The sequence below is a fragment of the Salminus brasiliensis genome, chromosome 7, assembly GCF_030463535.1.
Source record: "Salminus brasiliensis chromosome 7, fSalBra1.hap2, whole genome shotgun sequence".
In the NCBI taxonomy this organism is placed as follows: Eukaryota; Metazoa; Chordata; class Actinopteri; order Characiformes; family Bryconidae; genus Salminus; species Salminus brasiliensis.
Genome location: NC_132884.1, coordinates 420,610 through 439,208, shown reverse-complemented (window position 1 = coordinate 439,208; position 18,599 = coordinate 420,610). Strand labels below are relative to the sequence as shown.

Sequence of the window (18,599 nt, the reverse complement as noted above, 5' to 3'; positions counted from 1 at the left end):
TGCGTGTGTGCGTGTGCGTGAGTGTGCGTGTGTGCGTGCGTGCGTGCGTGTGTGTGTGCGTGAGTGTGCGTGCGTGCGTGCGTGCGTGTGCGTGTGTGCGTGAGTGTGCGTGCGTGCGTGCGTGCGTGCGTGTGTGTGCGTGTGTGCGTGAGTGTGCGTGCGTGCGTGCGTGTGTGTGTGTGTGTGTGCGTGAGTGTGCGTGCGTGCGTGAGTGTGCGTGCGTGCGTGCGTGCGTGTGTGATGTTTCTGAAGGTGTATGTAACCATCCGATGCTGGGTGTGTCCATCAGGGTGAATTTCAGCTGTGACATCATCATGCCCACCAGGCCCAGCCTGTCCCAGGGCATTGTGGGTAGACGGTAGCTGTGGTGCCAGTATGAATTCAGCAGGTAAATGCACCACCCCTGCACACATACACACACACACACACACACACACACACACTGTCGTCTGTATTATTAATATCATTATTTATTTACATACAGTCACACATCTTAAAAGACAACTCCACACAAGCTCACAGAAAGTTCTTCACCTAATGGTGATGAAGACGCTGCCTGATGCCTGAGACACTGTTCTACCAGAGTTCTGAGAAGAGTTCGGCTCTAGAACCTGCTTTTAGAACCAGATCATTAAAATGGTGGAGGGATACATGCTGCAGGGTGTAGTGCAGCTACAGAAAGTAGTCCCTAAAGAGAACTGCATTAGTTCAGATTCTCTATTCACTATTTTACCTTCATCATCATCATCATCATCATCATCCCATATAAAACTCAGAAGACTCTTGTAGCTGCACTGGTGGGTTTGGAGAATCACCCGGGTGCTCGTTCAGTCTCTTGTCATTATAAGACCTGAGAACTGCAGCTTCCTTCTGCCTGCTCTTCCTTTGCACACCATCGCCCCCCTGCACCATCAACCCCCCCGCCACTGCGCATCACACTGTCACTCTTTCTCTGGCAGTTTAGAGTTTGTGTGTTTTGTGTTGTTATGCCAACACAGTCTGTCAGTGTGTGTGTGTGTGTGTGTGTGTGTGTGTGTGTGTGTGCACGCCCAGTGACAATGTTTGAAAGTGGTTGTGTTTAACCAGAGAAACCAGCCCCTTTTTATCAGGTGAATCATGAATCACTTATCAGACTGTTTGTTTATTTATAGAGTGTACGGGCTTTGACTCAGAGATCTACAGAAACCTGCAGGCCATCCTGAGGGAGCTGGACTCTCTGCAGCCTCTCAACAACAAAGGTAATGCACTCACCTGGGCATACTCGAGTACTCATTTACCTGAAGTTCACATACACCTGAAGAATACCACACCTGGAGTGTAGTACGCATGTACCTGGAGTCCATAGAGTAAGCATTCACCTGAAGTATGCACTGACCACCAATCACCTGGAGTGTGCTCTTACCTGAAGTATGCACTCACCTGCACAGTTTTGTGCTCATACCTGGAGTATGCCCTCACCTGAAGAGTCCTGGAGTATGCACTCACCTGTAGAGTCCTGGAGTATGCACTCACCTGTAGAGTCCTGGAGTATGCACTCACCTGTAGAGTCCTGGAGTATGCACTCACCTGTAGAGTCCTGGAGTATGCACTCACCTGTAGAGTCCTGGAGTATGCCCTCACCTGAAGAGTCCTGGAGTATGCCCTCACCTGTAGAGTCCTGGAGTATGCACTCACCTGTAGAGTCCTGGAGTATGCACTCACCTGTAGAGTCCTGGAGTATGCCCTCACCTGAAGAGTCCTGGAGTATGCCCTCACCTGTAAAGTCCTGGAGTATGCACTCACCTGAAGAGTCATGGACTATGCACTCACCTGTAGAGTCCTGGAGTATGCCCTCACCTGAAGAGTCCTGGAGTATGCCCTCACCTGTAAAGTCCTGGAGTATGCACTCACCTGAAGAGTCATGGACTATGCACTCACCTGTAGAGTCCTGGAGTATGCCCTCACCTGTAGAGTCCTGGAGTATGCCCTCACCTGAAGAGTCCTGGAGTATGCCCTCACCTGTAGAGTCCTGGAGTATGCCCTCACCTGTAGAGTCCTGGAGTATGCACTCACCTGTAGAGTCCTGGAGTATGCCCTCATCTGTAGAGTCCTGGAGTATGCCCTCACCTGTAGAGTCCTGGAGTATGCCCTCACCTGTAGAGTCCTGGAGTATGCCCTCACCTGTAGAGTCCTGGAGTATGCCCTCACCTGAAGAGTCCTGGAGTATGCACTCACCTGAAGAGTCCTGGAGTATGCACTCACCTGTAGAGTCCTGGAGTATGCACTCACCTGAAGTGTGCTCTCACATGGAATATAAACTCACCTGTAAAAACGAACTTTTGACTACGTTTACCCGGAGGGCACTCTTACCCGAAAATAAGCTCACCTGTAATGTATCTTAGTGTTTATTTACCTGCAGCTCATGCATACCTGTAACGCTCACCTATAGCACGGGCTCACCTTTATCACATATCTGTTGATCTAGTCCTGAGGCCTGTAATCACGCCATGTTTACCCACGCCTCGGTGGTGACCGTGCTCATGAATGCCTGTTTACACACTGATATAACTGCTTAGGATCTTGGACTTGTGCCAGGAAGGTTTGTCCAGCCTCTCAGGTGGAGTGTCTTGGTTGTACCTGTTTAACGTGTACCTGTTAAATTCCTCACCTGCCAGTAAAACAGTGTTTCATAACAGAGCGGCCCTCACAGGAAGCGAGGACCACTAGCCGCAGAAAGACAGTCTTAGTGTGTGTGTGAGTGTGTGTGTTTATTTACATAAGTGTGTGAATACTGTGTGTTTACAGGAATGCTGAGATGGACCCTTCATAAGAAGGTGCAATGTGATCCCGTCTGGAACCTGGCCTTGGTCAGGGTGGCCGTGAAGGAGCTGGAGAGAGTAAGTGACCTCAGTAACAGCCAATCAAATGCCACATGTTAAGGAGCTCATGAATATTTTGTTGATGCTTCTTTACATAACTTATAGCACCAAGAAGGGTTCCACCGTCAGTACAATAAACACCTTCATCGTACACTTACACTGCATGTCCAAATGTTTGTGGACACTGTTTCTCATGAATCCATTCAGCTACTATAAGTTGCATCCATTGCTGACACAGATGTGACACAGCTTGTCTCCTCCCTTTATAGAAGTACTGCCAATAGAATAGGATTCTCTGGGCTAGAGGGGTATAAAGCCCCCCAGCATTGAGGAGCTGTGGAGCAGTGGAAGAACTGTGTTCTTTGGAATGATGGTAGTGAAGCTCCATCCAGTACTTTTGAAGGGGATTAGTTGTGGAGTTGGGGATGATGAGGTGGGGTGGTGATCATCCAACTTTCTGACCTCACAAATGCTCTTGTCGCTGAATGCAATCAAATCCTCACAGCAATGCTGCTCCAGAATGTAGTAGAAAACTTCTTCTCTGGACAGTAGAGACAGTTACTCCAACAGAAGCAGGATCAGCTCTTTAATAGCCTTGATTTCTAAAGAAGCAGTGAATGAGCAGGTGTCCCAATACTTTTGTCCATGTAGTGTATGTTAACGAGCTGATCAGATGATCATTAGTGAGTAATTAAAGCTCCTGTTGGGCTTCAGCTGTGGTCAGGTATTAACAGAGCTTGAACACTGACTGATAGAGAACCCACAGGAACCTGCAGCACCTGAGCTCTAACAGTATGGAGGGTTAGGGTTAGGGTTAGGGTTAGAGAGCTTTGGAGAGCAGCAGGTCACTGTAGTCCTTTCTGCCGATGTGGTTAAGGTGTTTGTGAGCTCATTAATAACCATCATAACCACTTTAGAACCACGATCATCCGGCCTTTAGAAGGGTAGAAATAGAACCATCTGAGAATCTGTGTGGGGGTGAGTCAGTGGTGAGTCAGAGGCAGAGTGACAGCAATAACATCATCATCACTTCCAGAGGAGCGTCAGGATGCTTCAGCTTTGCTGCTCGGAAACGATCCCCGCCTGCCGGGCCGGACCTGTGACGTTCCATGACTTCACTTCATATTAAAGGCTGCAGGAACCGGGTTCAGGCGAAATACTCCCAGTCCACTCTCACAGCACAGCTTCTGACTCCAGTTCTTTTCTTGTTCTAGTCCTGCTTCCAATTGTGATGCAGACTCTCTGACTCTTCTCTGACTCATTTTGATTAATATTTCGATTTTGAATGTTTATGCTGGTTCTGACGACTAGTAGGACTCTGCCTTTACCTCTACTGCTGTCTAATTCTGCCTCTTACTCTGCCTCTGTTTCTGTGTTTTTTAGGCTGAGAGATTCGACCAGAAGATCTACATCATCCCACTGCTACACACCCTCATCTACGCCATCATACAGGTGCAGCATCCCAGACTGTCCTGCCTGCCCTGGCTTTTTATTATAAAATAGTCCAGAATATGATTTTTAGTCATAGTGGCTAGTAATAACCCTGTTTGTGTGTGTGTGTGTGTGTGTGTGTGTGTGTGTGTGTGTGTGTGTGTTTCCTCCAGGCCGTGTATGTTCCTGATGAGCTGTATAAGCGTGTGTATGAGTCGTGTAAGAGGCTGCTGACTCTGCCACAGCCGTTTTGCTCTGTGGGACTGACGTACACACGACTGCTGAAGACAGAGCGGACCACGCCAGGTCTCACACGCACACACACACACACACGCACGCACATGCACACGCGCACACGCACACACACACATACACATACACATACACACACACATACACACACGCACACACATGCACACGCACACACACACACACGCACACACATACGCACACACATACACACACACATACACACATACACACACACACACATACACACACACACATACACACACACACACACACATACACACATACACACACACACACACACACACACACACACACACATACACACATACACATACACACACACACACACACACACACACACACAGAGTTAGGTGGATATAGCAGGGCTGTGTCTGCTCCCTGCAGCAGAGCTCACTCACACAGATTCACCTGCACCTGATTCAGATTAGATTCAGATTAGATTCAGATCTGAATCTGATGCTGATTCAGGTTCTGTTTCTGTAGCTGATTCTCATTCATATTTCTGGTTCAGATTCAGATTTGCTGACACTGTGTGTGTGTGTGTGTGTGTGTGTGTGTGTGTTAATTACAGGGCTGCAATATCAGAGAAGGTTGGTGTCTGAGCACAGTCTGAGGAATGAACACTATCCTCTGCAAGAGTGGTGAGTACACACACACACACACACACACACACACACATTGGCCTGTCTGAGTAACAGGTACAATGTGACCAGTCTGACCAGTCCTCCTGCATACTGAATGCTGTGATTATCATTATGTCAGTAATTCCATTCAGGGGGCGGAGCTTAAAATAAAGCTTCCTTCTGAGAAGCTGAGAATTCCTAATGATCAGATTCCCAAAATTCCTCCAAACTTCCTGCTCAAACAAAAGACCTCTGATTCTGTGTGAATTAGTGTCCAATTCAGTAAATATAGAAATAAGATTCATTGTTAAATTTGTGTGTACATGTGTGTGTGTGTGTGTGTGTGTGTGTGTGTTCAGGGTGTTTGTGTTTGCAGACCCGGCCGTGTTCTCAGAGTCTCTGGGTTTGGTTCTGAGGGCTGATATCGAGGCTGCGGCCCAAACAGAGACTCAGCTCAGTCTGATGCAGAAGGTGGTACAGCGCTCCCTGCAGGCCGCTCTGGGAGAGGAGCGCTGCCACGGCCCCACCCTCACACAGGCCCTGCAGGTCAGCACACTGCCCTTATTCCCAACACACCACCGGCCACTTTATCAGAAACACCCAGCTTGTAAATAATAAGCTGGAACAACAGAAACAGTGTGTGTTTTATGAGTGTGTGTGTCTGCAGCTGAGGTCTGCGCTCATATCTGTGTGTGTGTGTGTGTGTGTGTATGTGTGTGTGTGTGTGTTAAATACAGGAGCTGGAGGATGTGGAGTGTTATTTCTGTGAGGTGTTAGGGGCTGTAGAGCAGAGTGCTGCAGAGTGTAAGAGTGAGCTGTCGCAGAGTGAGCTGATCCAGAAACTCCAGCAGCTTTACACTCAGATCCTCCTCAGCACCGGCAAAGGTTCTCTACCCTACTCTACTCTACTGTACTCTACTGTACTCTACCCTACTGTACTCTACTCTACTGTACTCTACTGTACTCTACTCTACTCTACCCTACTGTACTCTACTCTACCCTACTCTACTCTACTGTACTCTACCCTACTGTACTATACTCTACTCTACCCTACTGTACTATACTCTACTCTACTGTACTCTACTCTACCCTACTCTACTCTACTGTACTCTACCCTACTGTACTATACTCTACTCTACTGTACTCTACTCTACTGTACTATACTCTACTCTACTGTACTCTACTCTACCCTACTCTACTCTACTGTACTCTACCCTACTGTACTATACTCTACTCTACTGTACTCTACTCTACTGTACTCTACTCTACTCTACCCTACTGTACTCTACCGTACTCTACCCTACTCTACTCTACCGTACTCTACCCTACTCTACTCTACTGTACTCTACTCTACTGTACTCTACCCTACCCTACTCTACTGTACCCTACTGTACTCTACTGTACCCTACTGTACCCTACTCTACTCTACCCTACTCTACCCTACTCTACTCTACTGTACTCTACTCTACTCTACTGTACTCTACTCTACCCTACTGTACTCTACTGTACTCTACTCTACTCTACTGTACTCTACCCTACCCTACTCTATTCTACCCTACTCTACTCTACTGTACTCTACCCTACTGTACTCTACCCTACCCTACTCTACTCTACTGTACTCTACCCTACTGTACTCTACCCTACTGTACTATACTCGACTGTACTCTACTGTACTGTACTCTACTCTACTGTACTCTACTGTATTCTACTCTTCTGTACTGTATTCTATTGTACTATACTTTATTCCACACACATGCACACCCAACACACACCCAACACACACACACTTACATGCATGTTTATGATTGTTGGGAAGGAAGTGTTGTGGAAGTGCTGGTTGGTTTTGGTGTCAGTGCGTCGCTCCTGTTTTTCAGATCCATTGTCCCGCGGCTCGCTGGCTGATGTTCCCCTTCCCAGCCCGGACATGAGCTTCCACCTGTGGTGGGAGGAGGAGGAGCTCTGTGAGTCGGATCTCGTGTGTGTGTGTGTGTGTGTGTGTGTGAGGTTTGCTACTTTAGGTTTATATGAGGCTATGAGGATAACTGAAGCTGAACACTGGAGGAACCAGAACCACTTTCACCTCAGCACAGTGTGTGGTACCACTCCGCCCACTACGCTCCGGTCTGAGAGAGGAACAGCTCTACAGAGCGGGACGTGATGAGGAGGAGGATGTAGATCCGGTTCTAGATCAAATCTGTAAATGAGGTCTAGCAGTGCTTTTGGGGGCGTGTTTACAGAGATGATAGATTGGTGACAGTCCAAATCCAGTGTTTGTTAGCAACGTTAGCCTAGCTTTTCCTGCTGTAAATTAAAGAAGTACACATTAGATACCAGGCGTGTCTTGGCTGATTGACTGAATCTGGAATCAGTGATCAATCATGGTCCTCTGATCTTTCGCTGAACCGCTCCTGAAACCTCGTTTCTCCTCTCAGGGAGAGAGCTCACTAAGTTCATCCGCTCCAGTTCCGTCTCGGACTCGTTCTCTCTCTCCTCGGACGACTTCGAGCTTCCCGACCTGCCCACAGATCTGGACTCGGAGATGCCACGTCACTCCATCATGTCCACGGACAGCGGGATCGAGCGGGACATGCAGCCGGCCGAGAGCTCGGACACGGAGTGCGGCGGAGGGAGGAGCGTGAGAGCAGAGACAGGGCAGGGCCGACTGTCCCGGCGCGGGGGGATGAAGGTGAAGCCGTCGGTGACGGACAGCATGGCTCTGATACAGGACTCTCTGGAAGAGACAGGGGGCAACAAGAGGACGCTGCAGAGGAAGACGGGTCACAGTAGCACGCTCCTCCAGCAGCAACGGCACTTCACCGCCAACATTGTGGTGATGGGGGACGACCGTGTCCTGGGACGCCTGGCTAGAGCCTACTACTGGCTGAGGTACGTGCTTTAAAGGGGAATTTGTGAGCTAAACTCATTCAGAGGGGGGTGATCTCTGTACAGTAGTGGTGAATGGAACCAGGTGTCGGTCGCCATGACTACAACACAGATACAGCCCATAATTTCGTTTTCTATCTAAACCCACCAGTGCAGCTACACGAGTCTTCTGAGTTTTATATGGGATGATGATAATGATGATGATGATGATGAAGGTAAAATAGTGAATAGTGAATCTGAACTAATGCAGTTCTCTTTAGGGACTACTTTCTGTAGCCGCACTACACCCTGCAGCATGTATCCCTCCACCATTTTAATGATGTGGTTCTAAAAGCAGGTTCTAGAGCCGAACTCTTCTCAGAACTCTGGTAGAACCGTGTCTCAGGCATCAGGCAGCGTCTTCATCACCATTAGGTGAAGAACTTTCTGTGAGGAGCTTTTATTAGAGCTTCAGACGTCTGCTTCCCTTCACCTCCACTGTAGAACCACAGCTCTGACTGGGGGAGCTTATCTAGAACCTCCACTGTAGAACCACAGCTCTGACTGGGGGAGGTTATCTAGAACCTCCACTGTAGACCCACAGCTCTGACTGGGGGAGGTTACCTAGAACCTCAACTGTAGAACCACAGCTCTGACTGGAGGAGCTTATCTAGAACCTCCACTGTAGAACAGCTCTGACTGGGGAGCTTATCTAGAACCTTCACTGTAGAACCACAGCTCTGACTGGGGGGAGCTTATCTAGAACCTTCACTGTAGAACCACAGCTCTGACTGGGGAGCTTATCTAGAACCTTCACTGTAGAACCACAGCTCTGACTGGGGGAGCTTATCTAGAACCTCCACTGTAGAACCACAGCTCTGACTGGGGGAGCTTATCTAAAACCTCCACTGTCGAACCACAGCTCTGACTAGGGGGGGAGCTTATCTAGAACCTCCACCGTAGAGCTCCAGCTCTGACTGCAGGAGCTTATCTAGAACCTCAACTGTAGAACTCCAGCTCTGACTGGGGAGCTTATCTAGAACCTCCACTGTAGAACCACAGCTCTGACTGGGGGAGTTCTGACAGTGTAGTTCACAGTGTAGTTACACCTGAGCTTGGCGGTTAGCTGGCTCTCATGGTTTGGGTGTAGTGATCCTCAGTAAGAGTGAAGATCAGCTTTTACCTGAATAATAATAATAATTATTTATCTCATATTAAAGCTCATCTAACAGGTTTGAGTGCTGCTAAGGGGAGAAGGGGGGCGTGGCCAGATTATGGGTGTCGGCTTTTTCAGTTTTCGCATGTCAGTGCATTACATTATTGACTTTTTCGCATCGTCCTCAGGCTAGAATGATCTTAGTCTTAGTCTGGCAGAGCTGCAGGCGGAAATGCCCAGAGGCAGAGTGCAGGGGCTCAGAGGGCTTCATAAAGGTCAAAGAAGTCTTGAGGGGAGTTCACACGAACACTGCTGTGACGGTCGGGTTTCAGTGGCTGCAGATTTCCCCGACTGCGTCGATCACGCATACTGACTCGACCTGAACTCTCAGACTGAGACCAGCCTGACAGCTAGAATTATACTGAGAGCACAGCTCTACTGCGCACTACTGGACTGTATTACAGCCTGTACATTCGAACCCTGCACATTCAAACCCTGCACATTCGTAACCCTGTACATTCGAACCCTGCACATTCGAACCCTGTACATTCGAACCCTGTACATTCAAACCCTGTACATTCGAACCCTGCACATTCGAACCCTGCACATTCGAACCCTGTACATTCGAACCCTGTACATTCGAACCCTGCACATTCGAACCCTGCACATTCGAACCCTGTACATTCGAACCCTGCACATTCGAACCTGTACATTCAAACCCTGTACATTCAAACCCTGTACATTCGAACCCTGCACATTCAAACCCTGTATATTCGAACCTGCACATTTCAAACCCTGTACATTCAAACCCTGTATATTCGAACCCTGCACATTCAAACCCTGTACATTCAAACCCTGCACATTCGAACCCTGTACATTCAAACCCTGTACATTCGAAACCCTGCACATTCGAAAGCGCTGGCGATATTGAGAATGATCTAATAAGCATATTTTCAGTCAATAATGTAGATTATGAACTCTACTGAACACTTCTGATACTCTACTGAACTCTACTGTTTATCTACTGAACTCTACTGAACTCTATTGATTATCTACTGAACTCTACTGATTATCTACTGAACTCTACTGAACTCTACTGATTACCTATTGAACTCTACTGAACTCTACTGATTATCTACTGAACTCTACTGAACTCTACTGATTACCTATTGAACTCTACTGAACTCTATTGATTATCTACTGAACTCTACTGATTATCTACTGATTACCTATTGAACTCTACTGAACTCTATTGATTATCTACTGAACTCTACTGATTATCTACTGAACTCTACTGAACTCTATTGATTATCTACTGAACTCTACTGATTATCTACTGAACTCTACTGAACTCTATTGATTATCTACTGAACTCTATTGATTATCTACTGATTATCTACTGAACTCTACTGAACTCTACTGAACTCTATTAACCTCTACTGAATTCTCCTGGTTATGATGAATGAGTTCAGAGCTTGTTTTTCCTCGGGGGGGGGGGGGGGGGGGCATTAAGGGTGTAAATGAAGGATGACATCATTTGCTGATTTCCTGCTGCTTGATCACTCAGCATGTATAAAAAGAGATCTGTGACTAATACTGGAAAGCTTCCTCTGTAGGGAAAAGCAGAAGAAGCACATCCAGTTCTGCTCCGAGCCTTTTCCCTTTTCTACTTCTTTTAAAAGTGTTTCAGTAGAACTGCACATTCTCCAAACTTCTTTTAAAAGTGTTTCAGTAGAACTGCACATTCTCCAAACTCACCACACAGAGCCACACTTCTGTTTCCAGGGTTTGAGCCAAAACACTCTCCAAGCTCAAGCTGACGTTAGCAGTGAATCCCACACAGTCCCACACAGCGCTTTCAGTGCAGAGATCCGTAACATGATTTATTAACCAGGTTAAAACAGGGTAGAGGTTTGGGAAACAGCGCCCCCTGTTGTTTATTGGAGCAGGAGTTATTAATATAATAATCTCAAAACCTGCAGGAAGAGAGAAGCACGCAGAATGTTCCTCACCAAGAAGGTCAACATTAAGCTGTTCTACATCCCTGTAACCACACAGCCCTGCTCCCCCGCCAAGGTAACTATTACTAACACACACACACACACACAATCCTAGAACCCTCTCGATCTTGTGCTTCCATTCGCTGGCCGCTTTATTGGAAACACCTGTACTGGTTGGTCGTGTGTTAGAGTATAATGCTGCGAGGATGACGTCAGCCCTCTGATCTGTCCTCAGGAGAATGTTCCGGACTCTGATCCGTGTGCGTTGGGGACGTATTTGGGGATGGTGGACCCGTGGTACGAGTGTAACGTCTGCAGCCTGGGCCTCATGATCCCAAAACTCGCCTCAATGGTAATCACCTTCCATCCAGGACAGTAGAGACTCTAGACTGTAGAGGAGTGGTGCTCCCTATCGGACCCAGACCAGAACACACACATTTGTAATCACACTGGTCGCCTCCAGCATGTTTGTGTGGCTGTAGCCCAACAATTAGCATGTTGCTAACCGCATGTCTGAAACCCCTCCCCTCAGTGTGATCTAAGCAAGCCGCACGAGTCCAACCTTTTTCTTGCTGATGTCATTTCCTACTACGTGCGGATGGGCCAGCAGCCAGTTCACTTCACCATCTACTACGTAAAGGTGAGAGAGCTCACACACTGTATCTCTGTCTCCATCACAAACACACACCTGCCCTACACTGCTGTAGGCAGGATGGGCCGAAGGGGCGGAGCTAAACTGTTATTTATTAACGAGAGGAATGATCAAGTCAAGTCAAGTCAAGTGGTTTTATTGTCATTTCAACTACATACAGAGTACACAGTGAAACGAAACAGCGTTCCTCCAGGACCATGGTGCAACATAGACACAGTGAATACACAACACAAGTGCAACACAAACAAACAAGTGCGGACAGACAACACAACACAGTACAGACAGAGGATAATAAATAATGACGGTAGTGTGCAAGTTGTGCAATGTGTAATAAATAGACTCCAGTGAGGTAGTAACGTAAAGTTATTAGTGCAATGCTTTGTGCTGATGATGTAGACCCGTGAACATTTCACTGTTCTCATGTGTGTGTGTGTGTGTGTGTGTGTGTGTGTGTTTTAAGATTGCATTCTGTAACCTGACCAAGGAGCCGGTGGAGGAGGTCTTTCTTTCCCATCTCAGTATTGATTTCCCGGAGTTTAAGCTGCGTCACGGGACAGTTAAAGGTATCCGCTTTTTCTGATAGCCTGTAGTGGTGTGTGTGTGTGTGTGTGTGTGTGTGTGTGCAGTTCCAGGTTGAGTGTGTGATTTTCTGACTGTATCTCTTCTCCTGTAGACGTATCTGTGAGACAGAGGAAAGCCCCTGTAGAGCTGTGTGGTGCTCTCATCTCCCTCAGCTACAGAAAGGTCAGCAGTAAACACCACTTACTCCAGACCCCCTCAACCTCAGCTAACACACCAATTATTCAGCATCCACTATGAATTATTACATATCCACTATGAACTGTATCTACTATCAGTTATTTAGTACTAGGAATTGTTCAGGATCCACTATGAACGACCCATAATCTCCTACAAATAATGAACCGTTAATGTGAATTATTGTGTATGAACAGTAATAATTGAGTGCTGTGAGTGGGGTGTGGAATTGTGGGTCAGCGGGTTTAAAGGGTTAATATGAGCTCTTTAGAAGTTGAGTCATTTCAGGACAGAGTGGCTTTATTTCTCTGAAGCAGCGACTTCCTGCCTGACTGATCTCCTGAATGGACCCCCCCCCCTCTCTCTCTCTCTCTTTTTCTTTCTCTCTCTCTCTCTTTTTCTTTCTCTCTCTCTCTCTCTTTCTTTCTCTGTCTCTCTCTCTCTCTCTCTGTCTCTCTCTCTCTCTCTCTCTCTCTCTCTCTCTGTCTCACTCTCTCTCTCTCTCTCTCTGTCTCTCTCTCTCTCTCTTTCTTTCTCTGTCTCTCTCTCTGTCTCTCTCTCTCTGTCTCTCTCTCTCTCTCTCTCTCTCTCTCTCTCTCTCTCTCTCTGTCTCACTCTCTGTCTCTCTCTCTCTCTCTCTCTCTCTCTCTGTCTCTCTCTCTCTCTCTCTCTCTCTCTCTGTCTCTCTCTCTCTCTCTCAGGTGTCACTAAGCAACAGAGAGATAGATAAGGGTCTTTCTCTCCGGACCACCGGAGTTCAGATTTCAGCTATACCCACCAACAAAACAGAAGGTAGGCCTTCAGTCTGCACACACACACACACACACACACACACAGACTCAGAACGGTGTGTAAAACGGCATCACTGTGTGTTTTTTGACTCAGATCTGAACTGTCTGACGGTGGAGACGAGTGACACGAAGACCAAGAGCAGCTCGGTGAGACTCGCCCTCACACTCGCACCCACAGCCAGACTCACTACTCAGTTTAGGGTCAGCTCAGCTCTGGTCCGCTGTGTTTTCGCCCATAAGAGTAAGAGTGGTGGGTCAGCACTCACCTCATGCCACCTGGTCAGATTGGAGCTCTGTAAGGTTGAGAAGAGCTGTGGATCATCTGACCACACAGCCGGACTGAAGGCTCTCATGTGTGTCTCTCAGGGTTCGAAGATCAGAACCTGCAGCCTGAGGTTAAAAACCATGGAGAAGACGGGCTTCACCGTCTGTCTGGACAAAGACACGCGCAGAACCTTCCGGGACGTTCAGAGGTCAGTGGTCGTCCACTACAGCACCACACATCTCCAGATACATACCACATCTATGGGTGCAGCTTAAAGTAGCTGAATGATTTATTAGATGGGGTGTCCACAAACTTATAAAACTTGTATAGTGTATGTGGAGCAGGCGGGGTGGGGTGCAGTGTGAGTTGTATCGGCTGATTCGGGGTGTTTTCTCGTCTGCAGTATCGAGGTGGAGCCGTGTAAAGACCCTGGATACTACATTCAAAAGACCATGATGTCAAAGTTCACGTCCGAGGTGAACGCGGATGCAGGGCTGAGCAAGTTCATGGACCGAGGTCTTCCTCTGCCCATCAACACCTTCGCCGGCATCATTCCCTGACCTCAGCAGGCGGACTGGACTTTGATGGACACTTAGCTGACCAGCGGCGCTGCTAACAGTTCACACTGCAAACAGTTCACACTGCATCGGACCTAGCGGAGGAGCTGAGGCGCTGCAGTGTGTGTGTGTGTGGTGTACTGTACCCCTCACACAGCTGGAGTGTGTGTCTGTGACTGTGTCACAGTTTCACTACTTGGCCTCTGGAGGGCGATATTTAAGTTAGCGCTCTAACACTAAAATAGTTCCACTGAGTCTCAGTCAGGGTTAGAGCTCAGTGTGGGTTACCTTCGTCATGGAGGCTGACATTATACACTCACTGGCCACTTTATTAGAAACACCTGCCTTACAGCTCCACTATACAGGTGAGTATTATCAGGGGGCTTGTAATGGGGTCTGACTGATACATCAGTCGGCTGATAATCTAGGCTGATGATAAGGTTCCAGAGTTCTGTTCTAGACAAGAAAATAAGCTCCTGCTCAGAGAACTGTACTCCAATATGCTACAACCATCCTCCATTAAAGGAGAACTCCACCCATTTTATAAATTCTCTGCATACTTAAACAGACGTGAACAGACTCAGTCAGAGTGGGGGTTTGGGGGGTTTAGGGGGTTTGGTGGGTTAGGAGTGAAATGCTCGGTTCTAGATAACCTCCTCCAGTCAGAGCTGGAGTTCTACAGTGGAGGTTCTAGATAAGCTCCCCCAGTCAGAGCTGTGGTTCTACACTGGAGGTGAAGGGAAGCAGACGTCTGAAGCTCTAATAAAAGCTCCTCACAGAAAGTTCTTCACCTAATGGTGATGAAGACGCTGCCTGATGCCTGAGACACGGTTCTACCAGAGTTCTGAGAAGAGTTCGGCTCTAGAACCTGCTTTTAAAATCAGATCATTAAAATGGTGGAGGGATACATGCTGCAGGGTGTAGTGCGGCTACAGAAAGTAGTCCCTAAAGAGAACTGTATTAGTTCAGATTCTCTATTCACTATTTCACCTTCATCATCATCATCATCATCATCCATATAAAACTCAGAAGACTCGTGTAGCTGCACTGGTGGGTTTAGATAGCAAATAAATTATATGCTGTATCTGTGTTGTTGTCGTGGCAACCGTACACCTGGTCCCATTCACCACCACTGTAAGGAAATCAGAGTGGGTCAGTGTGGGGTGGGGTTGGTTGGTGGGGGGGGGGGGGGTGTTGTAGTGTCTCGGGTGGCTTTTCTTCTGAAGTCCTTCCTTCCTCCAGCGCGTGTGCCGGGGTGGTAGGGGGTGGTGGGGACTTTCCTGTGCAGGTGCTTCATTTTCAAAAAGAAACCAAAAAGACTTAGATCAAAACCATGTATCTCCAACGGTCTCCTCGGCGGGGGGATGCATTACAGAACAGTGCACAGAGGGTTCTTTAAGGGACTGAGGTGACCCCTGCTTTATTAACTGTCCACAAAAGACTTTAATTGTCCTCCAATACGAGGAATCCTTTAACCATGTAAAGTCATGGCTAACTGTCACCTTCACTAAAGAACCCTTGGAGAACCCACCTGTATTTCAGGTGAGTGGAGCGTGGCAGGTACTCTGTGGGTTCCGCTGAGCTTTATAATGTCAGTCTTGATGACCCGTACCTCTACCAGCACACTATCCTCTCTATTTGTAATTTTTGTAAAATAACTGATTTGATTCTATTTTTGTATCTGATGACCAAGTTCTGCCTCCTCCGCTCTCTGACGGGAGGCCGGCAGTCTGGCAGCTGCAGGACAAGGCCTTCTCATCTCAGACCTGGTCATCACACCACCATCCAGCAATACGATATCTGACATAAACCAAAACCATAAACCATAAACTCACCTCAATCCAGGCCTGACAGTGGAGTTGGCCTCATGAGTGGCGCAACTGTCTAAGTGTCGGGAGGTCGCAGGTTCAGTCCCCGGTGATGCCACAGCCATTCGTCAGTGTCTAACAGTCCTCTCTCTCTCTGGGTGGGTAAGATGCATCGCTCAGCGCGGGCCTCTGCTAGCTGATCTAACACAATTAGCCGTTAGCGCTCTGCTCCAAGCGTGATGAGCACCAGTGGTGTAGCGTTAGCAGCAGTCTGAGAAGACGGTGGAGCTTCTTCGTGTGTTTCAGGGGGGGGGGGGCGTGTCCTCAGCGCTGGTAGTATCATGTGATGGGGGACTTAAAATGACCAAATGACAAATTGACCCCAGTACAGTTAGCATAAAACACACTTTATTAGGCCTTTATGTGAAACTAAATAGATTGAATTCATTTGAATGTTCTTTTATTACATTAATTATCAGCATCAGTTTCAGTGTTTTTATTTTTTACATGAATCAGTTACAGCATCACTTATCACGTGCTTTTACGCCACAGCACCTGAACCAGACGCTATAGTGACGGGCTCAGCTTACAGGTTCAGACACACTCAGCACTCTGAAAACGAACGACCCTCTGAGCGTTACCTCAACACACTTCCAACCAGAACCCGCACAGCTGCAGCCACTCAGCACATCTGCATCCACCCAGTTGAGTGAAGGTCCGAGCTGCTCTTTTGGACTGCCAGTGTCAGAGAGGAGCTTTTCTGTCTTTCCTGAATAATAAAGTGTTTTAAAACGAGCTGTTTCCTGATGTTCTTGTATAGACAGAGGAGGAACCTTCACTAAAGGAGAACACTTTAAAGGACCTTGATTGATCCAGCTGTGCTTATGGACACATGAGGGAATTAGACTCGTTAAAAGTGCAAGTGGATGTTTTATAGTTAACGCCACAAGAGGGCACCAATGTCCTGTATTTTCTCTGGTAACCTGAACAGCAGGCGGATTTCTACACTAATATATTGATCATTAAACAAACATAAAAGACTCACTGCAAACTGAAGCCAATAAGAATATCGTCTATTATTATTATTTATTTATTTATTTATTTATTCACATTCACTTGTGTGATGGTTGCAGGGACTTTTAGGGGTGGGTAGGGATGAATACAGGTATACTTTATGAGTAATTATCTGAGTAAAATTATCAAGAATGAATCATTCAAATTAATGTAATGTCCTTCAACACCACCCGAGGTAACTCCACAATCCAGTAACTTCAGCAGCACTTATTTAGTTTATTATTGAGTTTTTAACATAAATGTAATAAAAGAGATAAACGACTCCCTGCAGTTTGGATCCAGCAGAGTGGGGGTCCAACACTGTGGGGGTGTAGTTTAATTATTCACTTTCAAATCAAATGTACTCAGAATGAATCGATTTGGAATATGTGTCTTTGCACCTTTAACACAAGTAATTATTATTATTATTATTATTATTATTATTAAAAACATAAAACAACCACATTGACCATTTGTGACGGACACAGATTGAATTTGGCTTCCGAATTTTTCCCATCTGTGCAGTGAACACACACACACACACCAGTGAAACACACACAGTGGACAGTGAGCACATGTGCCCGGAGCGGTGGGCATCCATTGCTGTGGAGCCTGGGGAGCAGAGAGGGTGAAGGGTCTTGCTCAAGGCCCCAACAGTGGCAGCTTGCCGAGCCCGGGTATCAAACCCACAACCCTGTCATCAATAGCATGGAGCTCTAACCGCTGAGCAACACTGCCCCATAATAATAATAATAATAATAATAATATTAATAATTACTTGTGTTAAAGGTGCAAAGACACATATTCCAAATCGATTCATTCTGAGTACATTTGATTTTTGATTATTGACCATTGTAATTAATGCAATATCCTGTTTACTCCTTTATGAAAGATAACAGACTCAGCGAGTGATGTAGAGCAAATTACAGTGGTATAGTGTGTGTGTGTGTGTGTGTGTGTGTGTGTGTGTGTGTGTGCAGTGTACTGTGATCAATTAAATAAATAAATTCAGTAGATCAGAGATAGAGGTCCTCCAGCGGCGATCAATAACAGACTGAGACATGGCAAGACCGTTATTCCGCCGTGGGCGGGGCTACATTCTGATTGGTTAATGAATGTAGGCTTATGATTGGTTGACAAGAAGAGAGCTGGGGTATGATTGGCTGCCTGGTTGAGCTTAGCGCTCTGTCAATGTGGGTGTGTTGGCGGTTTGAGAGGCTGTAGTGTTCCTATTGGCTGTCTGTTTGCCATTCGGTGCTTTTCAGCGCTCTGATTGGCTGCCTCAGAAGCGGTCGCGCTCGGATTGTCCGTCTGAGCCCATGTGTGTCTCTGATTGGTTGTCTGACCGCTGGCCACAGTTGCTTATTTCAGTTACTGCTCTGGTTGATCGTCCGGTCGCTGCGATTGGTTCTCTTGCAGTGTACCGGGCTCTAATTGGCTTGCTGGGAGTTTGCTGCTCGCTGATTGGTGGGCGGGTTGAGAAAGCGCGGTCCGCCGGGTTCGGTTGAGTAGAA

The 18,599-nt window shown here is 47.1% G+C and overlaps 1 protein-coding gene across 1 annotated transcript in view; it reads left to right on the top strand.

Moving 5' to 3' along the window:
• LOC140559708 (phosphoinositide 3-kinase regulatory subunit 6) overlaps positions 1-15,371 on the top strand; it is a 17,147-nt gene extending 1,776 nt beyond the window's left edge. Inside the window, exons 2-20 of the mRNA XM_072683282.1 lie at positions 290-388; positions 1,152-1,238; positions 2,785-2,876; positions 4,242-4,310; positions 4,463-4,595; positions 5,134-5,203; positions 5,545-5,731; positions 5,923-6,070; positions 7,060-7,146; positions 7,618-8,071; positions 11,186-11,279; positions 11,439-11,555; positions 11,736-11,843; positions 12,316-12,418; positions 12,529-12,599; positions 13,313-13,403; positions 13,497-13,549; positions 13,769-13,875; positions 14,071-15,371. Of these exons, the coding sequence (XP_072539383.1) occupies positions 376-388; positions 1,152-1,238; positions 2,785-2,876; positions 4,242-4,310; positions 4,463-4,595; positions 5,134-5,203; positions 5,545-5,731; positions 5,923-6,070; positions 7,060-7,146; positions 7,618-8,071; positions 11,186-11,279; positions 11,439-11,555; positions 11,736-11,843; positions 12,316-12,418; positions 12,529-12,599; positions 13,313-13,403; positions 13,497-13,549; positions 13,769-13,875; positions 14,071-14,227 (2,241 nt within the window). The 5' untranslated portion in view covers positions 290-375 and the 3' untranslated portion in view covers positions 14,228-15,371. The remainder of the gene's footprint in view (positions 1-289; positions 389-1,151; positions 1,239-2,784; positions 2,877-4,241; positions 4,311-4,462; positions 4,596-5,133; positions 5,204-5,544; positions 5,732-5,922; positions 6,071-7,059; positions 7,147-7,617; positions 8,072-11,185; positions 11,280-11,438; positions 11,556-11,735; positions 11,844-12,315; positions 12,419-12,528; positions 12,600-13,312; positions 13,404-13,496; positions 13,550-13,768; positions 13,876-14,070) is intronic.
• Positions 15,372-18,599: the final 3,228 nt, after the last annotated feature.